The sequence below is a fragment of the Lissotriton vulgaris genome, chromosome 7 (assembly GCF_964263255.1).
Source record: "Lissotriton vulgaris chromosome 7, aLisVul1.2, whole genome shotgun sequence".
NCBI lineage: Eukaryota > Metazoa > Chordata > Amphibia > Caudata > Salamandridae > Lissotriton > Lissotriton vulgaris.
This window is the reverse complement of record NC_141695.1, coordinates 683,659,933-683,679,368: the sequence shown is the minus strand read 5'-3', so window position 1 is coordinate 683,679,368 and position 19,436 is coordinate 683,659,933. Positions and strand designations below refer to the sequence as shown.

The window sequence follows — 19,436 nt, the reverse complement described above, 5'->3', positions numbered from 1 at the left end:
TGAGCATCCTACCATTTATATGACCTTGCAGCACTATTCCTGTTTGGTTCCTTCTCACTGTGGTTTTGAAGATTACATTGCAAACCCCGAGCGTGGAGTTGTTTGTGACTTCTAATTTGTATGAGACAGCATGAAGGTATTGTAATTTCTGTTGCTGATAAATAGAGCTTGTTTGTGGTTGTCTGAGATTTAGCCTAGATACTTGCATGCTAACTGGTTTATGTGGCTTGCACAATACTCAGAAAGGTTATGTGTATAGAAATGATGTGGCGATACTGTTTGTTGCTGAGGTGACTTGATATTCATCGTGGTTTATCTTGACTAGCCTGGATGTGTGCTATGAATTTTCTCTTGGCAAGTTAAATTGTATGAATGAGTCTGGTGAATGTATGTGTGAATGCTCTTGTGGGCAAGCTAATTTCCTCCCACTGATTCCTTCTCCTTGCCAATTGTACTGCCTCCATAAACAAGATTTTTAACCCAAGAAAGCAAAATGTGCTGTATGCAGAGGCAGCAATGCAGGACGCCGCCTTGCAGCAGGACAGAGCAGAGAAGAGGGATGCCTGGTGCCAAAGAGACTTCAGAGTTCAATCTAAAAGCTTTTCTATCTCTGGCACCAACCTGGCATCTCGCTTCATTGCTTCAAAGCCTAGGGTGAAATACATGCTTCTGGATGGAGCTGTTACTGTAGCCCCTTCCATCTTCCTCTAATCTTAATTGAATGTGGCAGGATAGGTGTGAAGTGTACAGTAACAAAGCTCTCCAGCACTGTTTATTTCACACGGGTTCCGGCGTGTGAAGCAGGAACCCCTGGAAGGAATGAGATCACAGCTGATCGGGCGCTGCTCAGAGCAGCTGGGGAGGAGAATGGGCGCCCCAGGGCATGGAGGGGCAAAATGGATGTCACCGAGGGGAGGGTCAGAAGAATGGGTGCCATAAGCGAAGAAAAGGGTTTCAGGGGGAGGGAATGGAGGAGATCGGTGGCTATGAGAGCAGCTGTCGACGATGCCAGGCCAGGACACTTTTATACCGGTGGAGTCGCGGTCTCTGACCGTGTTGGCCTATTTGTTGTGATCTTGCGGGAGGCAGGCTCCGCCTCCACAGGGCTCTCTTATAGGCATCAAAGGCCACAAAGGATAGACAATAAGTAAACATCTTTCTGCTATCCACCATATTTTTTATCAGCCCAGTGGCAGAATAGAATAAATAAATAAAGGATCGAACAAAGGGCTTTTTTAGATTGTGTAGGGGCTTTGGTAAGAATTATGGTATAGTCTCAATTTCACACAATCCTGGTTGGAAGGTCAGGTACATCGGTTTAGTATAGGATATGTGAGATGTTCTTCCTAATAAATTCTGTCGAAAGTGTGTGTATGTTGCTAACAGTGGTAAATGTTGTTGTGAGACCAGTTACTAATTTGTCATCCCAGCCCTGCTTATAATCCAGTGCTGGGTTCTAACTTCAACCCTTTTTACGTGTCATTCTATCTATTATATCTGAATTTAGAGACAGCATTTCTATTCATGGGAATGTATGTCAAGATATTACCCTTAACATTATTGCTAACATGTTATATTACCACCTACTATCAGACCTGGTGGCCCTGCAGTATTTTAAGCCCCCTTGATTGCCATATTTCACAAAATCAATTGAGGGTCTAACTCTAACTGAACCAAATGTAGCTCCACCCAACACAACTTATCACAGCAACACGGTCCTACCTGCAGTATCGAATCTTTGTTTTCAATGTTGAAGACAACCTTTATACTCAACTATTATGGATATGGCGTGTATCCCACCTTAAAAGATGATACTACTGTGTTAATTAAGCTGGCTTTCGTGGTCCTGTTGATCATGCAGTTACCATCACAACCTTTACATTAGTCCATAGCAACACACAAAACCACCACCCCGCACTGCATCACTATGACAATGTTTTCTTCAAAATATTGTTGCAACCACATGCATCTTAACCTTAATGCTTTAACACTCTAAATTATCTAGCCATCTTTACCAAACTATCCTTTAAGAAATAGTCATCAACTAGCCCCTACACTGACAAAAACCATAAATTACTCACTAGCATTACACATGCACCAACAATGTGCACTCCACTGACTAATCGGTTGTTAGTCGAATACAACTCACTGAAAAATTGATTGATATAACTTTTTGTACATTTCTCTTAATTTGATTTCCACAACAGAAATTGACTGCAAATATGAGATAGGTGGGATTGCGAGAATCGTCATCAGGTTAGGACAATATGCTCTCTAGTCTTTGAGATGAAATAAATGCGGGGATCTTTTAGATTCAATACATTGTATCACAAATATTGGTGAAACAATGGAGATATATTAATGCTTAGGAATCTACTATCATATTAAATTGTAAGCACCCTCAAAATATGGAGGCCAGTATCAGTTTTCTCAATTTAATATACAAAGAAGTGCACTTTGCACAAATTAGAATGAAAATACATTTGAAGAGCATATCTATATTAACCACATTCACTGTGACCTGCACGGTCTCACTTTGCCTCAGAAACGGCCACATGCATCAACCTATTTAGGAAGTGCAAACGGTGCGAATCGGTAAATTCGGCCGTTTGCGATTCCTAAATAGGTTTTTGGGATGCATCAAACATTTTTGGCAAAATCGCTATTTTTAGCGAATTCCAAAAATTCGATTGCTTTTAAGGAATCGCAAATTTGCGATTCCTTAAAAGCAATGCATGATTGCTTTTAAAATTGCGAATTTGCAATTAGGGGGTGCAAATTACCACGAGGGTGAACCTCGTGGTAAATAGCGAAAAAGTATTAAAATGCTCAAAATTGCATTTTACACACTGTCATGTTACAGACACACATGTCTTTAGGACATGTGTGTGTGAAACATGCACTTTAAAATACATTTCAGGGGAGCAGGGGGGGGCCTTTGGACCCCCCCTGCACCCATGGAACGCATTAACATTTTGCGAATCGCTAATTGAAATTCGCAAAATGTCAATGCCTTCCCATTGATTCCTATGGGCCTTTTGGCCCATAGGAATCAATGGGAATTGCGAAATCGCAAATTAGAATTCGCATAATATTTGCGATTCGGTAAAAATTGCGATTTTTACCGAATTGCAAATATTATGCGATTAAAATCATGCATCCCATTTTGCGATTCCTTATTTGCGATTCCCTAAAAATCGCAAATAAGGAATTACAAAACCATACAATGATGCATGTGGCCGTAAGTGTGGTGATCCCCACCAACATTTGACCAGTTGGGGCTGATACATCGGCAGATATTTCAAGTGCAAGAGCAAATACCACGGTTCCTGGATGCTGGAATTAAATGCACCAATTTAGTCAGCGGCACACAGCAGCGTGCTCGCTGTTACTTAGAGAAGGTAAGTCGTGACTGCCGTTTTGATCAACACACAATTTGCTCCGCAAGTCTAGAAACATTTTGGTGCCAACAACTTATTGTAGTAAGATATCTATTTTCATTTGACTTTCTGCAGGGTATACTGATGGATGTGTAAATAAGTTTACACTGGCTGCTACACAAATTTACTCTCTTTTGTTTCATGTGCCTTCTTGGTGGGAAACAAGCTCAAATTAGGGTCAATATTCAATTGTGTTTGCCATTTATATGACATTTTAGCAGCATGGGAGTGTGCGGTGTGGCTGATTCAGGGAAATCACCCGCGCTCTGTAAATTACAACGGATTTAGACTTGCACCTTGTAAAATACCTTTTACTCTAATGTAAATGTCAAGCTGCATTTCCAGCCAAGGAGTGTCTCTCAAGACGAATGCAGGAAGAAGTGCCTCATTTTAATAAACACTAGCCTCTTTTCATCTCTTACAGCACCTGAATGTGTTCATCCTTCCAGTAATCCAGGTGGACTGACTTGACCTTGCTGATTTCATGTAGGTCGCGGTGGATTCCCGAGCACTCAACACAAATAAAAATGCCAAGTTGATATGAAGTCCAAACAGGATCTGTAATGGTATAAAACAATAGAAAAACCCGTGTCAGTAGTTCTGTAGAAGGTAATTAGCGTGTACCTCATTTATCTCAACGTTCTCGTTTGGATTCCTATGCTACGTGAAATTGGAATTTCTAGACCAAGCAAGGTAAGCGGCATAACTTTGTGCTGACGTGGAAATGGCAGATTAAGTGTAGAAGGATGTTTTTAATTTAAAAGCATTTTTTTGGTTTTCAGGGAAGAACGTGTTCCCTGCTGAATTAAAGACCCATATTTAAAGCAAGAAATAAATTCACCCAAAAAATGAGCTGCTAATGTTCAGATTTACAACATGATTGGAGTTTGTGAAACGGTTGCAGCAGGGACATGTCCATCCATTTGAAGTGGAAATGTGCCAGCCACAAAGGTTGCTGGGTTGGTTACCCAGATAGGAACCTAGGAGTAGATTTACTTGTAGATCATAAAATAGGGCTTATGGTGTGCCTAGCAAAACATATTGCGCTACAGAGCGGATTCAGTTATGACTTTTCTTGGGCTGCTAGCAAAACTGGTTGAAGCAATACTTAAAAACACATGAAACGGTCAAACTGATCATAATTTGGAAAGACATGGACAATACAATGGTAATCACCTGCACGACGTAGTGGTGGTTGACAGAATGGAAACATGGAATGGAGGGGTCTGTTATTAAACAAAAGCCTCACTTATTTATTATTTCATTTATAGTATTGATGTTGTGGCTTTGACACTGGGAACACATTGCATGTTTTCCTTTTTAAATTATTGTGTTTTGGGTCAGTCGGGTCCTTGTGACTGGATGCATGTGGTTTCACTACCATAGATAAACAATATTCTGCCCTTAAAAGTGGTGTTCATTGGGTTTCTTTTATTGTTTTGTTTCATTAATGTGCCAGAACCATTTGGTTCTGGTAAGTGTTGTGAATATTCATGAAACTTCTTTGTCCAATTGATATCAACAGTCTTTCACATAAGATACTTATGCGAAGCATTGTTGTATGATATTATTACTATTCAACATAATTATACACATATTGTTCACCCAGTCTAATATGTGAATTTGCAGGATGCACAGTGAGCTCCCAAGATTGCGTCATTCTGAGAGGAAAACCATTGCATTTTTTACAACTCTGGGTTGACTTCCTCCAAAGCCTCAAAGCTCTGACTGGTAATCTAAGAAAAATGACATCTGTACTGTAGTGCAAGCACAATAGTGTCTCAGGAACACAATTTTACAATTAAGAGCTATTCATGCAGGAGATATATTCGAGTGGCTCACTTACTCAACATGGTGCAAAAACTCTGAAATACTTAAATGCATGAGGTGGATATAGAAAGATATTGGATATTAATTACAAGCAGAACTCATAGAGGACCCTATCATTAACTTCTGGACTGCACTGAATCAAATTATCAGACTTATGCACCACAGCGGTGGTGGAACAGGCGCATCTGCTCCGTTCATGTTCCACAGCATGTAAAAACTTGGAGATCCTTGATTCCCTATCATTTGTAAGTCAACATAAAAATGTAAACTGTCTCAGAGTTCGTGGCTCATGTTTTAAAACCTTGGACATATACATCATCCAAGATACTTCAGGCTTCCTCAGAAAACAGCACAGCGGAACAGAAATATCTACAGATTGTATTTTTCAGGTTTGAATGGATGTGGAGACTTGCCACTCAAAATATGTCATCAGCACTACAACAACTTGTGCCTCAATGTGGCAATGGAGTATTTGTCTATTAACCTGTATGTCATGGAAACCTCAATAATCATAACATGGATGCCCCAAACCAGATATGTTACAAAATACACTTAAAAGAACAAATACCTTCAGGGTCAAACTTTCAAACAAATCATATGCGTAGTGCAGAGCAAAATCAATTACCACAGCAACTCACCTTTTTCTGTGACCTGTTTCTATAGCAACAGTTGTAAATATTTGCTTCATATACCACGAATGACCATTTTAAATCTTTGACACACCAAAACAACAGGATGGCTACCCTTTAATTTGTCACAACACAAGATTAAAGTCAATATAGAGCAGAGATGGTAAACTATAGTGCAACATCACACAGTTTCTCTTGTAATTTCCCACAGACACAAATCTGGCACAAATACCAATGACAAACAAACTTACATTGCTACAGAATCAAATACAAACTGAAACACATTGCTGCAAACGGAATTGATGCAAACTCTGCCACTACATACAGGCATCCATTCAGTTCATGAAAAAGTTCAGAAACATCAGTACCCTGCCTGCAGCCCTCATCATGAGGAACAGAATGGGTGCCCCATCAGTCTTAAAGGGGTGACATTGCCAAATACCAAGGCTGCGTAGTCTTGATTCCACCGTATGCCTCCATCACCCACCTCCAGACATCCCCGCCCCTGCAGCTCCCTCCTTGTGGTTCTTTATCATACATGCTTTGTTTGCCACCGTTTTTTCGTCTTTCTCTTCCTTTTCCCCTTTTGTGTTTTTAGGTTGAGGACTCCGTCGCACTGTGTAAGCAGTGGGCGAAGCTCTGAAGATTTTATTGTTTCTTAGTGTAGGGGGCTTGTTCTCTCTACTGCTGCGGGTCAAAGTCTAATGAGGAAAAATTAGTTCCTGTACACAAAAGTAAGCACCGTGGGCACCACTGGATCAATATAACCACTGGGTCCCTCACTTGAACCATCTAACCCCAAGCCTGGTCCTTCTATCACAGTAAAAGCAACACATGGCTAGCAGACACCCATCAGTCTCCTCATCATCCAGAGAGTGTGGTTGCCAAGAAAATCGGATGCATTGGGCCTCAGAAAATACCACCACATTAAAACATGTGACCTCTTTCCTAGGATTGCCCCTTGCACAGACAAGCATACTCCAACCTGCTTCCGAGATTCCGGAATCTAAATCTTATACACAAATCTTGACTTCACAAGGGCGATATGACTTGCTCACGTTCCGAAGCCTGAGTCAAACTTCAATTCGTCAGGAGTTTATGGCCAGATGATGCTCAGATTCTGGGTTTTAGAGCTCTCTTTATCTTTTTTATTTCACCTCCTTTTCACAGAGCAATATGTAAACTGTGCTCGAGTCAGGCACCTACTGAGAGGACCTGTGATTATTCTCGTGGTACATCAATGGCACAAATCATGTGTCATTTAGTTGCTGGACAAGAAATGAGTCTGAACTAGAAATCCAGGAAGAATGAAAACCAAAACATGAAGAAGAAATTTGAGAGCCAAACAACACTGTTTATTCCATAGTTGTTTGTACAGTCTTGGAATGCCTTCATTTTGACTTTACCTAAATACCGATCTGTGAGTTAGAAGACAGTTCTGTTGATAGTGTAACAACCATGGTCAAGTTTTTAATTTTGCAATTTATCCTTCAATCTCTCATGACAAAGCATATGGATGGATTGGTTTTTCTTTCATGCTTGTGTTGCCCGCGCCACAACGTATGGCATTTTTCTACATATGAGAGCAGGAAGTTCCCAAACGCTTTCCCAATTTTATCAAGTAGAGAAATCATCTCCTAAGAAGACATCTCGGTGTACGGGCATTTCTCATGAATAAGAGTAGTCAAACTACCCTTCTTTGATAAAGGGCGCCAAAGATTTTGGATGCAATCATTAAATAGCTCCACCAACCTGGTAGCCTATTTGTTAGTGTTAATTTGTAATAATGTTATAGCTGTGTCGGGGGACCTACAATTAGGGACCCTTTAGAATCTCTTTAGATTTTTTCAACCTACAAGGGGTAACTTTTAACTTAAAATGTGCCGCTACTTCGCCTTATTGTGCAAGCTTTTTCTCTTGTGTGTTGATGGTCTTATATAAACACCTAATAGGATTTTTAAATTATGTGGAGCGCTTACTTTTCCTTTTAATAAAATCTGGACATGCTGAGACCAATTTCAGATTTTTGTTGGTGAAATGCTTTCACGTCCATAAAAAGCTGGATGTTCTTCCTAAAACACTTTGCATATGCTGTCTTCTTCTCCTTAAGTAATTGATTATATATTGCTCTCATATTTTTCAGCATTCATTAAGTATAATTGGGTAACCCAGTGACCCTCAGATTCTGGGTGTCTGAAATCAAAGGTAAGGTAGATTCGGTCGGGAGTTAGATACTTACCTTAACAGCATTTATAAATAAAAAGAAAAAAGGTAAACACACCTAGATTGATGTAATCAATATCAACTGAATTTGTAAATTAATTAATTTTTCTGGTATACAATTAGGCTTATATCTTAGTCAAGCTGTCACAAAAAAAGATTTTGTTTTTAAAAGGGAGGCGCAAACTATAAACTAACCAGTGATAAGGTGATCTAGAAGTGACAAAGTGCTTAGGGTGACTAACATACATATAGTGCTGTACAAGATGTATATAAAATGTTCACTCAGTAGACACCAATCCCAAAATTGTTTTTTCTGACAGCCTGACTATGATATAAGCCTAATTGTATACCAGAACAATGAATTAATTTACGAATACAATTGATATGGATTACATCAATCTAGGTGTGTTTACCTTTTTTTCTTTTTATTTATAAATTCTGTTAAAGTAATTATCTTACTCCCGACAGAACCTGCCTTAACTTTGATGTCATATTTTTCAGGTCAATAAAAACAGAATTCCTGAAATATTATTAACTTCGGTATGGTACTCTTTGTTCTGTAGCATTCATTTTTTAACATCACTTTTTATTGCCATTTAGTAATCAAGACACATGCATTCTGCATAAAATAAGGAATAAATAGCAGCCTCTGTCCCCTTGGCAGTGATTTTGCCACCTATGAGGCCTGGGACGCAAAGGTAGTGCCAGGGGTGTTAAGGTGCAAATCAGGGGTCGTTGCTTCAACATCCATGACTGAGACCCCAAAGAGTTGCTTATAGGCAGCCGCGGCCGGTAGTGGGAGTACCTGCCGGGCGGTGACATAGGGAGGGGGAGGGGCAGGGTGGGGGGTAGTAATGTATGGATTACTGATCTTAACAGGTATGTAAACATATAAATAAATAAATAAAACGAATTTCATTGCGCGCACTGCACCACATTTGGTGATGCAGTGCACGCAACTATATTCGTTTTATTTATTTATATGTTTATTTACCTATTAAGGTCTGTAATCCATACATTACTACCCCCCACCCTGCCCCTCCCCCTCCCCACGTCACCGGCCGGCAGGTACTCCCACTACCGGCCGCAGCTGTTTGTAGGACAAAGTGGGCAGGGGAACCCAAAGTGTGCCCCTCTCTAATTGACTAACCACTTCCTAGCACAGATTTATGGTTAATTTGTGTTCTACAAATACACAAGTGATGATATCAAAAGGTGTGTGTATCGCACAAGATTAATGTGGATCCTAAGTGCAGGAGGGAATCCATTTTGTGTGTGTGGCCATTCAAATTGGTGGAGGGTGTAATGCAAGCCAACTGGGCCTCTGGTAACTTGAGAGCCTGGTATTACTCAAGTACATAAAATAAAGTCATAATACAAAAAAACACAGCTGAACCTGAAATGAGGTATACGTTTAACCAGTAAACCGTGTTATTACTAGCCCCTCTAACATGATAGAGAACCCAGTTCACCAGTTATTAAATAATAACTTGTCTATAATATAGCTCCTCATCCACACTTCTGTTTCTAAGCACTGGATGGTTTCTACTGTATCCACATGTTGAATATATGTTTTGGGACATTGGACATCACAAATAATGACTTCAGAAACCACTTCCATTATACACACTAGAACTTTCTCCAGAGCAGGTAGTTCCACTGATTTAATACATAACTTACAGGACATGACAGAATTCGGCCACTAAACTACCAGGTTTGTGAAGGGGCAATAGCCACCAGTCCTGATAAGTACAACTCATCAGGAGTTAGACTAACGCATTTCATCATTGCAGTCGTATCACTGTCTAAAAATGCATTAGTCACACATATTAAACTCCTCTGGTGACTCCAGTCAGGGTCGAGGTGCTCACACGTCTGCTTGTTATGAGTTGCTGGCTTCTCCAGGCAATCATGAGCCCAGCCACACCTGGGCTCTTTGTATGGTATTGGAGGCGAAGCGCCAGTCACTGATTCTTTCTAAATATTACATTTCAAAAGTGAGGCTTTCTTTTTAAAAAACAAATTGAACAGTTGCCAGTCGGCCAAGACAGACAAGCAACCCCTCTGAAAACACTGGAGTGAAGCAGGATGACCAGTCCCTGGGGCAATAACATTGCCCCCTGGTCCTGAGAATGCGGCTGCCCGCGGTGCACGTATTAGTCCCTATAAGAGGACGACTCCCTTGGAGCCACATTAGGCACATCCCCACGCCCTGTCGCAGGGACCCTCACCTTTGGGAGTCCTTCCTACATCCAGCGCCTCTGTGGCATCATTTCCGGTGCGCAGTGGGCTGGGGACAAGTACGTTATACCTGCCCCCACCCACTTCCCAACCTCTGTCCCCCACTGGGCACGCTGTCACCCTCCCATACTCTTACCCTCTGCGCCGGCGGGAGGGCTGGCTAATAAATTTAATATAATAATGTATACATATGTATTGCAGGATTGGTACGAGGGGTACCCTTTCAGGAGTACAATAAGGGTGCATTATGCCAAAATCCCAGGAGTCTTTACGGCAGGACCATGGTTGAAAACGACAGCCTCCTGCTAGTCCTTTGGGTGGTTGTAACCATGAGCTACTGGGGGCTTGCCTCGCTATGCTCCGCCCCTAAAATGTCATGAGTAAATGTTATGGACTAGGGGTTCATGGTATGTAAGGGGATGTCATGACGTACCTGAATGTTTTGGGAATAAGGAGGAGAATGAGGATACATTGCCCCCTTATGTCTCTCCTAACATCTATTTCCAATCTTCTTTAGATACAGCGCTAACACTGTTGACAATACCTTTAAGAATACCAACTTCCTGAAGATGCAGGCACATCACGTGATGATGTCACGTGGACATATCAGAGCCCCGGATTGAACAACTGAAACCTACATATCCAGTTCTCTGACGAACAGATGGCGTTCAAGAAACCAGGAAGACAAAACTAAGGAAGCTGAGGAAGAGCCGCCACTTGAAGGTCCTGCTGTCGTAGACGTCCTCGTCATGCCAATACCCAAGAAGGCCAAGGAACAGGACGTGGACCCAACAGCCGCGGAGAAGAAACAAAGCGGGAGCCGGACCCTTTCCATCACAACGGAAATTCCAGCCACGGTCCAGGAGGACCGTGGCTTACTATGGTACATACCGGTTTTAGTACCTTCTTTTCAAAACGGGACTTGCAGCCCACAACCCCCGACCTGGATATAGAGAAGGGAAGGGTAGCAGGCGTTTGTGGGGCTAAGTGCCGTGCAACGTTCTGATACAACAAGAACAACGCTAATATACCTGCACAACTATGGTAGTGGTGCATTTGTGTGATTGGTACCAACCCCCTAACAGCTATACCCACAAGGACCATAACTTCAAAAGGCTGTATTCCTAAATACTTGGTTTTTTCTCTTCTCTTTTTTTGTTGTTGTTGTTTTCTCAGGAACGGTTTTCACCAAAGATCTAGACAAGAAGTGAGGAAACCGGAAATATCCCAAGAAACTTATATTGGTGCGGAGACTCCAAAACCATACAGTCATAAGAGTAGAGACATACGAATGAGATAATATTGTCTGTGTACACTCACTGGATAAATAAATAAGACCTGAATTACAATATCCCGCCTAATCATTCTGTTCTATTTCACTGGGCGATAACCCCCACATACATGGTAGCAACCACTGGGTTGGCCAAGGTGCAGTTTGGCTCATCAGGCAGACATAGCAGCTTAGGTTGATCACCACTGCCTGCCCTTGGATCGCCCGTAAGTCAACCCACTAAGTAGACATAATCCTTGTTTGTAATAAACCTGCAGCAAACTTTTTCCAACATAACTTGTGTGGACTGTTCATTTTGCGCAGCGCGACGAATTACTGGTAAGCGCGAGGCGTTGGCGATATCGGCACTATGGATATATAGGATTCATTCCATTGCCTATCTCATGAGACATACGGAGTCTCAGATATCCGATGGCTGGGGCCTGCTGGCGCTCTGTCCCTGGGACACAGCACCTTTGCGTTCTTGTGCCAGCCGCTTGGTGGCGTACCCTAGTCCGCCACAGATGTGATTAGTCAAGTTTGCTCTTTAGTTATATGTTTTTCCCTACCCTTAAAAGTCCCGCTATCTGTGGGTTTAATGGGGCCCCCTTACCCCCTCCCAAGGGGTCATTGGAGGTGGACGGGGAGTTCCTCCATGGTCTAGGCAATTTGCAAAGTTTGAGTGGAAACCACACCTGCTGGTCTCCTTTATCTTTTTATATATAAGACATCTGTTTGTGGAGTATCATTGACCTTTTGCAGATGTGAACCCAATGTTGACAGCGTATAATATTAATACTCCTGATGCTCTATTGGTCATGTGACTTTGTCCACCTGTCAGGTCCCACTCATGGGAATATATAATCTGTATCTGTTTCTTTTTTTTTGTTTCTTTACACTGCAATAAAAAGTTACTTGGAAAAAAAACTGAACAGTGGCCAGTCCTGGCCTCTGATGGTCTCGTGGATCCAGCATCACTAAAGCATAAACAAACAGTAAGCGCTTGGTCCAGCCTTCGGCTCAATGGCACCTTCTGTTGATTTCCAGAGTGGAAGGTGGGAGCTCTCCGGTTGTTTTTTCCTGCTTTCGCCATTTCCTCCCAGATACACTTAAAAGCACCAGAACTGCTCACCAGGTCTGCATCATTCTACTGAGCACTCCGACGATGGGGCAGACCAGCGGCTGGTAGACCGGTGCCAGCAGCAACAATACAAGCAGCTGGCCTTTCTAACTGTGAGTTAGTTTTATGCATGAAACCAGAGGTGCGTGTGTACCAGATCCCCCAAGGAGCAGCAGCCAGGACTACAGATCAGAAGGTAGAAGTGGACTGGCACAGCCTGGGTGGCATCCGGGGTGGCAGAAAAAACAACCAGGGGAAGGGGTGCATATGAAGGATGAAGGAAGTTGGGCTATCACCACAACACTGACAGTAGAGCACAAATCAAGCTATGTAACAGAACTTCAAGGGAAAGGGACCATCATACAAAAAGTAGGGGTGTGATAGGGGCAGTCACAGGCTGAGACATAGAGCCCCCACTATGGATGTAAAGAGGTGCCTACAGATGAGGCAGCTGATTTTGACATATAGTGAAATGGGGCAGGAATCCTGGGCAGTAGGGGGACTCAACCTAAGGCAAAACTACAGCTGTGTGAGGAGCAGTAGTCCAATTGTAACTGAAGGGAAATTGTGAGGCTAGCAACCACTTATAAGGGGCAGGTAACAGTGCCACAAGTTCGCAGGGGTACTCCAATAACGGGCGCTAAACGTGCAACGTAACGCGCAGGTTGACAATGATGATCCAGCTGTGATGGATTCCAAGCTAACATATCAGAAAAACAAAGTGTCCGAGCAGGAAGTAGCCCTAGGTCATTTGATTTGTTGTCCTGAATCCAAGGTCCACCTCCTACGGGGATGAAGCATCTGTCATCAACCTTGAGCAACACAGAACACCATCCTGAATGCTCAAGGTCAACGAGATTCAAGCATCTCTACACGGTATCTTTCTCATACTCCACAGAAGAAGCCTTTATCTGTCACCTTGAACAACCTTCATAAAAATAAAAATACTGTGTTCCAGGAGTAAGGCTCTTTATGTCTAATATCTCTCAGCCCACTTTGAAGAGCCCTGTGCCTTTGCAGCATGTCTCTGTGTAGGTTTTGTTATGTTTTACATTTGGCTCTTCACCTGATAGGTGAATACACAGGCTTGAGAACCTACTCACCACACTGGCGAGAACTATTGGGACAGAAAAGTTGTCTGTGTGGTAATAGGCGGTCACTCCTACCCTGGGTGTCCAACTGTACTGATGACTGAATCCCTAATGCTGATGTTTGTTGTCAAGGGTGAACATGGATCATGTGTGTGCGCCATGACATATGCCTGTCTCTGGGACTGCAGTCTTGTTGGACTGGTAGGGGTGCCCAGAGCGTTACCCTCATGGTGGAAGGCTTCTGCCTTCCCCTGGAGTTAAGCAGCACGAGGGCAGATATGGAAGCATCCTGTGTAGTGATTCATGGAGTGAACATGTCCTTTTTATTAGGTTTCTCCTACAGCGTAGCGTGCAGCGCTGCTCTAGGATTGACCTTTAGGAATTGGTCAGCTCTTTTCAAGCACTCATGCTTGTGCTGGCATCCACCTTGCGGGAGCAAGCAGCGGCGCGCGCACTAATTGAAAACAGATGGCCCGCCCGCCGCTGCCCACTCCCGCAAGGTGGATGCCAGCACAAGCAGGAGTGCTTGTTTTTCTTTCCACTGATTGTCTTGGGGCCACTTCTAGCGCACGAACCGTCTTCCAGTGTCACCGGCAGGGCCAGGCCTGGCACACTTGTCCTTACATAGCCTCGGCCTGCTGACATCCGAACACCTCAGTAATGAGTGCACGCAAGAGAGCACAGACCCCGTCTCACTTCCACACTCTCTGACACGGCTCTCTTCCTACAGTCTCCATCACTTGTAACTCCACACCTTCCTCTCTCCCTCTTCAGGGCCCATACACCAGTCTCTCTAGGTCCCCTCTTCATCTCTCTCTCTCTCCTCCCCTTATCCCACCTCACTCTCTCTATTGCCCTTTTCACCTCAATCCCCCTCACACACTCTGCACATTTCCCCAGAGTCAGTGACTATATAAGCATCTGCAATGTCCGCAGGCTTCTCTGATCTTTCACAATCGTGCTGGCTTTGAAGAAATGTTACTTCTGTATGCACCCTAGTCAAGGGGACTGAACACTGACCGTATCCAGGGGAAACGTGTGTTTTCGGCTTCCTCTCTGACTCTTTAGCACTGCGGAGCATGCATACCATCGGCAACTGGAGGGTCTACAGCGCACTCTGCTGGCCATATTTCGAACATGCTGCCCAGCACATTTTGCTGATGTTCTTCTAAGGCTTTCTAAAAAAAAATAAGCATTGGCAAAGACAATTGTCTCGCCTTTTGTTTGTCAATGCAGAACTACTGTCTTTGCCGATACTTTTTGCATATGTAGTGCAGTATTGGAAACAAAAAGCGTATTTTACCCTCACAGCTATATTGACACATGTACATGCGCGCATCACAACTCTTGCGCATACATATGAAATGAGAGATCCTCCATTTTGTTTATTTTTTATATTTACCAATCCATTATGGTAGGTACCTATCTTGGAACGATGAATACAAATAAAACGAGTTTTTCCAAAAATGCATTGTGTAAAAGGAGCAACCCGGCAGCAAACTGCAGTTGGCAGGCCCTCCAAAAAATAATAATTAAAACAAGAATTGGCATAGCCAATAGGTCTCGCTTTTGGGACCTTATAAATATTTAGTTATGCAGCACAATATCCTTGGTGCAACAACATCAACCGTTGCATGGCTAATCACTTATAAGGTCCCAAAGGTAAGACCTATTGGCTATGCCAATGCTTGTTAACCTGTGTCACTGGAAGGAGGCCTACAGGCTCATTCATGTTGTAAAGGTCCACTGCTGTGTGATTAACCCCTTCAATGCTTGTGACAAGGTCAACTCGTCATGGGTGTTACCTGCACTGTGCGTTTGACGAGTTGACCTTGTCACATAACAAGGGATTTTTAAAATTGCAGCACAGCACGGGAATTGCTGTAGCAATGATGCGGTTAACTCACGCTTGGCCTACATCAGACTGGTGCCACACAGCGCAGAAGTGGTGTTTATGCACTGGCTGTATGTGTGCCTGGAGAGGGTGCCATACAGGGACAATGCAGTACTAATTAGTGTATCTATGGTGTATGCATGTGCTGGAGCTGTATATGCCTGAGAGTGGTAAAGTACCTAAAGGATGTAGTGCTGTGCAGTAAGTGCAAGATAAGTGCATGTGCTGAGTGTATATGTGCCTATAAGTGGTACAATGCAAGAAGAACACAGTGAATACATGATTGGTGCATGTGTTGGGTGTATGTGCACTTATCTACGACACAGTACCCAAAGGATACCATGCTGGGCAGTGCGTGCATGTTGAATGCAAGTGCTGGATGTATGTGTGCCTCTGAATGGTACAGTACATGGAGAATGCCGTACTGTGCAGTGAGTGTTTGTATACATGCACTGGGTGTATGTATGCCTGTGAGTGGTACAATACATCGGTATCCCTTGGGTCATTTTGGGAGACCCAGGCATGCATGGTGAAACATGGAGTAGAGGTAGAGAGATCCCCCCCAGACAGATTGGTCAATTGCTGCATTCTTGTAAGCTGAGTGGGACACACACACAGGGGCGGGGAGAACCAGGCATCGCCTCTACACCTCAAAGGGTGCTCTTTGATTCAGTGAGAGGTCACATGGGAGGGGCCTAGGCACCTCTCAGGAAGGAGACAGGGCTAATAAGAGAATCACCAAGAGTAGCACTGTGGTCCCTGGGCTACTCTTTTGATACGCTTATCACTGTGGCGGACATCCAGGTATGAACACTAGTAACTCCAATGACCTGTGTTGTGGGACTGTCAGCGTCTGAGACATCCCTGCTGTGACAGGTGGCTTTTCAAGAGGAAAAGGGGGTAGAGGATCATGCACTTCAAAAGACTCAGAACCCCAACATAAAACTTCGAGGACTCCGACCATATATCACATTTGGTGTTTGGAAATGGCCTTTAAGAAGGGGCGCTTGAGACACCAAACATTGTCATCTGCCAAGCAGGCAGACTGGTTGTGTGAGGAGGAGAAGCACTACAAGCCTTCTGCCTCTGACCAGGACTGAGGGCCAAGGCCTGCCAGTCTCCCTGCTGGATGAGGGGACATCACCCAGTGAAACCAAGACCACCTGCCCTGCAGCCTGGAGCGCCAGCACCCGCCTACTTTCCAAGATCAATGCCCCCTGCGAAGAAGAGGGAAGTGCTGGGGGGGGCGTGGCCGTGGAGGGGACCAAGATGGCCGCCTCTAGCTGAAGCTCCGCCGGCCCGGGGACTCAAAGGCCAAAAAATGCGGTAACCAGTGATCCTGCAAGCACCCAAACGTCTGATCCTGCATAACATCCTTAGCGGCTCGACAGGTGCGAATCTGGTGAAGGTGGCGGCAGCGGATCCGAAGATATGGCGGCCCGCCCGGCGGCCGGGTGAGGAGCGGAGGGCCGCGGGGGAGCGGAGCGGAGGTAGGGCGAACTGCGCGTGGGGCACCCGGCGGCCGGCGGGCCCTGGCTGCGGTGATCGCGGCGACCTGAGGGCTGGGGACGCGGCTCCGCGGCGGGCTTGTGGGTACCCGGCTTCCCTTGGGCGGCGCTGTGCGCCGATCTCGCTTCTGGGCCTCACGGCCTAGGGGGCGGGCTTAAGCCGGGGGCTCGATTTGGGCCGCGGCGGAGACGCGGTCCCGGCACGGGAAGCGGGTTGCTCTGCGGCTGGCCCGGGGTTTGCTCTGGGTGCTGCCTACGCCGCCGCTGCCCGGCTCTGTCCCTGCGGGGCCTTTTGGCCTCTCCCCTCCCCCTGGAGCGAGTGTGAGAGACAGACGACGCGCCACCTAGACTGACGGGCCACGAGGGTGCCCGAGAAAGCCTCTGCCTGCTAGCTCGGCCCGCAGGGCGCTGTGCACTTCCCATCGCTGCCTAGTGCTCGGCCCAGGCTGAGACCTGCCCGGCCTCCACAAGGGGAGAACTGCACAGCCCTGCGCAACCACACGACCATACTGGAGCGCACTGGAGCGAAGGGGTGCACCACAACAAGAACCGCAGAGGCGTAGATCGAGTGGCCCTGCAGTACGACCACAATGGGAAAACGAGACCCAAACAAGCGCAAACTGTCTTTTGCTGGCACATCCGTCCCCGTCGCTGTCCCCCGTCGCTGTCCCCCCCCCACCCCACCACCCCCCGAGGCCCGATGGGAGGCGACCGGGGGTGCGGACCAAGAAGATGCCACTTCGCTCATGACAGCTATGATGACGGAGATGAGGGCCGGTTTCAAGGCGCTAGATGGGCGATTCGACGCGCTGGAACGCCGCATGGAGGACATGGGCTCCAAGATTCAGGCGCACGATAAAAGGCTGGAGCGAGTGGAATCCAGGATTTCTGATGTGGAGGACGGCGCGACGAAATCCCTGAAGAGACTGGAAAGAGTGGAAAGAATCCTTAAGGAAGTCGCCATCAAAAACGAGGACCTCGAGGCCCAGGGACGAAGAAACAACGTGCGCATTACAGGCGTGGCGGAGACGACACAAACAGGCCGGATGGACACCTTCGTTGAACAATTGCTCATAGATCTGTTTGGCCGCGACTCCTTCACTCAGGGGTTTGTGGTAGAGCGTGCACACAGATCGCTCGGACCTCGACCCAGAACTGGTCTTCCGCCGCGCCCAATCATTGCTCGCCTCATGAACTTCAGGGACCGGGACACTGTCCTCCGGGCCGCGCGAGATCGTGGTGTGGTGACATGGCAGGGCAATACACTCTCCTTCTTTCCTGATTTCACTTTCACGGTCCAGGAAGCGCGCAAGAAGTTCAATGGGGTGAAAGCCACACTCCGGAATCTAGGCCTTCGCTACGGAATGCTCTACCCAGCCAGACTTAAAGTGGACATTGATGGCAGGCCTCGCATCTTTGAAACCCCGACGGAAGCCCAGGAATTTTGCCAACGTTACAAGCGGCGGGATGTAAGTCCGTCCCGATCGGGGGCACAGCCGCCGGCCTCGCCAGTCAGAAATGCCTCCCAGGCCAGTGACGATTTATTTGCTGAAGCGGGCAATGGCTGACCACATGATCTAGACAATTGAGGCTCAGGGTCCATCTCGTTGCATCGCAGGCATACAGACTATCATAGTTACACAAGTTCCGATTCTCTGATATTGAGTTCTGCCCGACTGGCGGGGCGTTGCCACACCCCATGGCGGATGCCACTGTTATCTTACTACTTCTACCCTTCTTGCTGCGGAGCTATAGACTGTCACTGTACTTTGCAACCCTGTGTTTTGATTGGCTCGCGGCATGATTCATGGGGATATGCCTCCCTAGGGGGATTGGAGGCTGGGTGGGGGAGGGGTTGGGGAAGAAATTGTGGTTAATTTGTTATTATTGTTCACTCAATTGGCAGGCACACAGCACACTCCAGCACATGTTTCAGCAGATCTAGACACTCTATGGCATGGACATATAGGCTCGAGCGCTAATGGCTAGACAGCCCACACGGGACGGTTCGTCCCTCATTTCCCTGATGTCATGGAATGTCAGGGGTCTAAACGACACGAGGAAGAGTAGGCAGGTCTTTAACTACTTGGCCAGACATAACGTGGACATTGCGTTTCTTCAAGAAACGCACCTGAGCCCTGCAGGGTTTCGGCTCCTGGCCAGAAGCTGGGGTTCCCATCGTTTCTTCGC

The 19,436-nt window shown here is 45.6% G+C and overlaps 1 protein-coding gene across 1 annotated transcript in view; it reads right to left on the bottom strand.

Moving 5' to 3' along the window:
* Window positions 1–19,436, bottom strand: part of ADAP2 (ArfGAP with dual PH domains 2) — a 263,061-nt gene that overhangs the window by 225,039 nt on the left and 18,586 nt on the right. Inside the window, exon 2 of the mRNA XM_086930890.1 lies at window positions 3,868–3,998. Within this exon, the coding sequence (XP_086787016.1) occupies window positions 3,868–3,998 (131 nt within the window). The remainder of the gene's footprint in view (window positions 1–3,867; window positions 3,999–19,436) is intronic.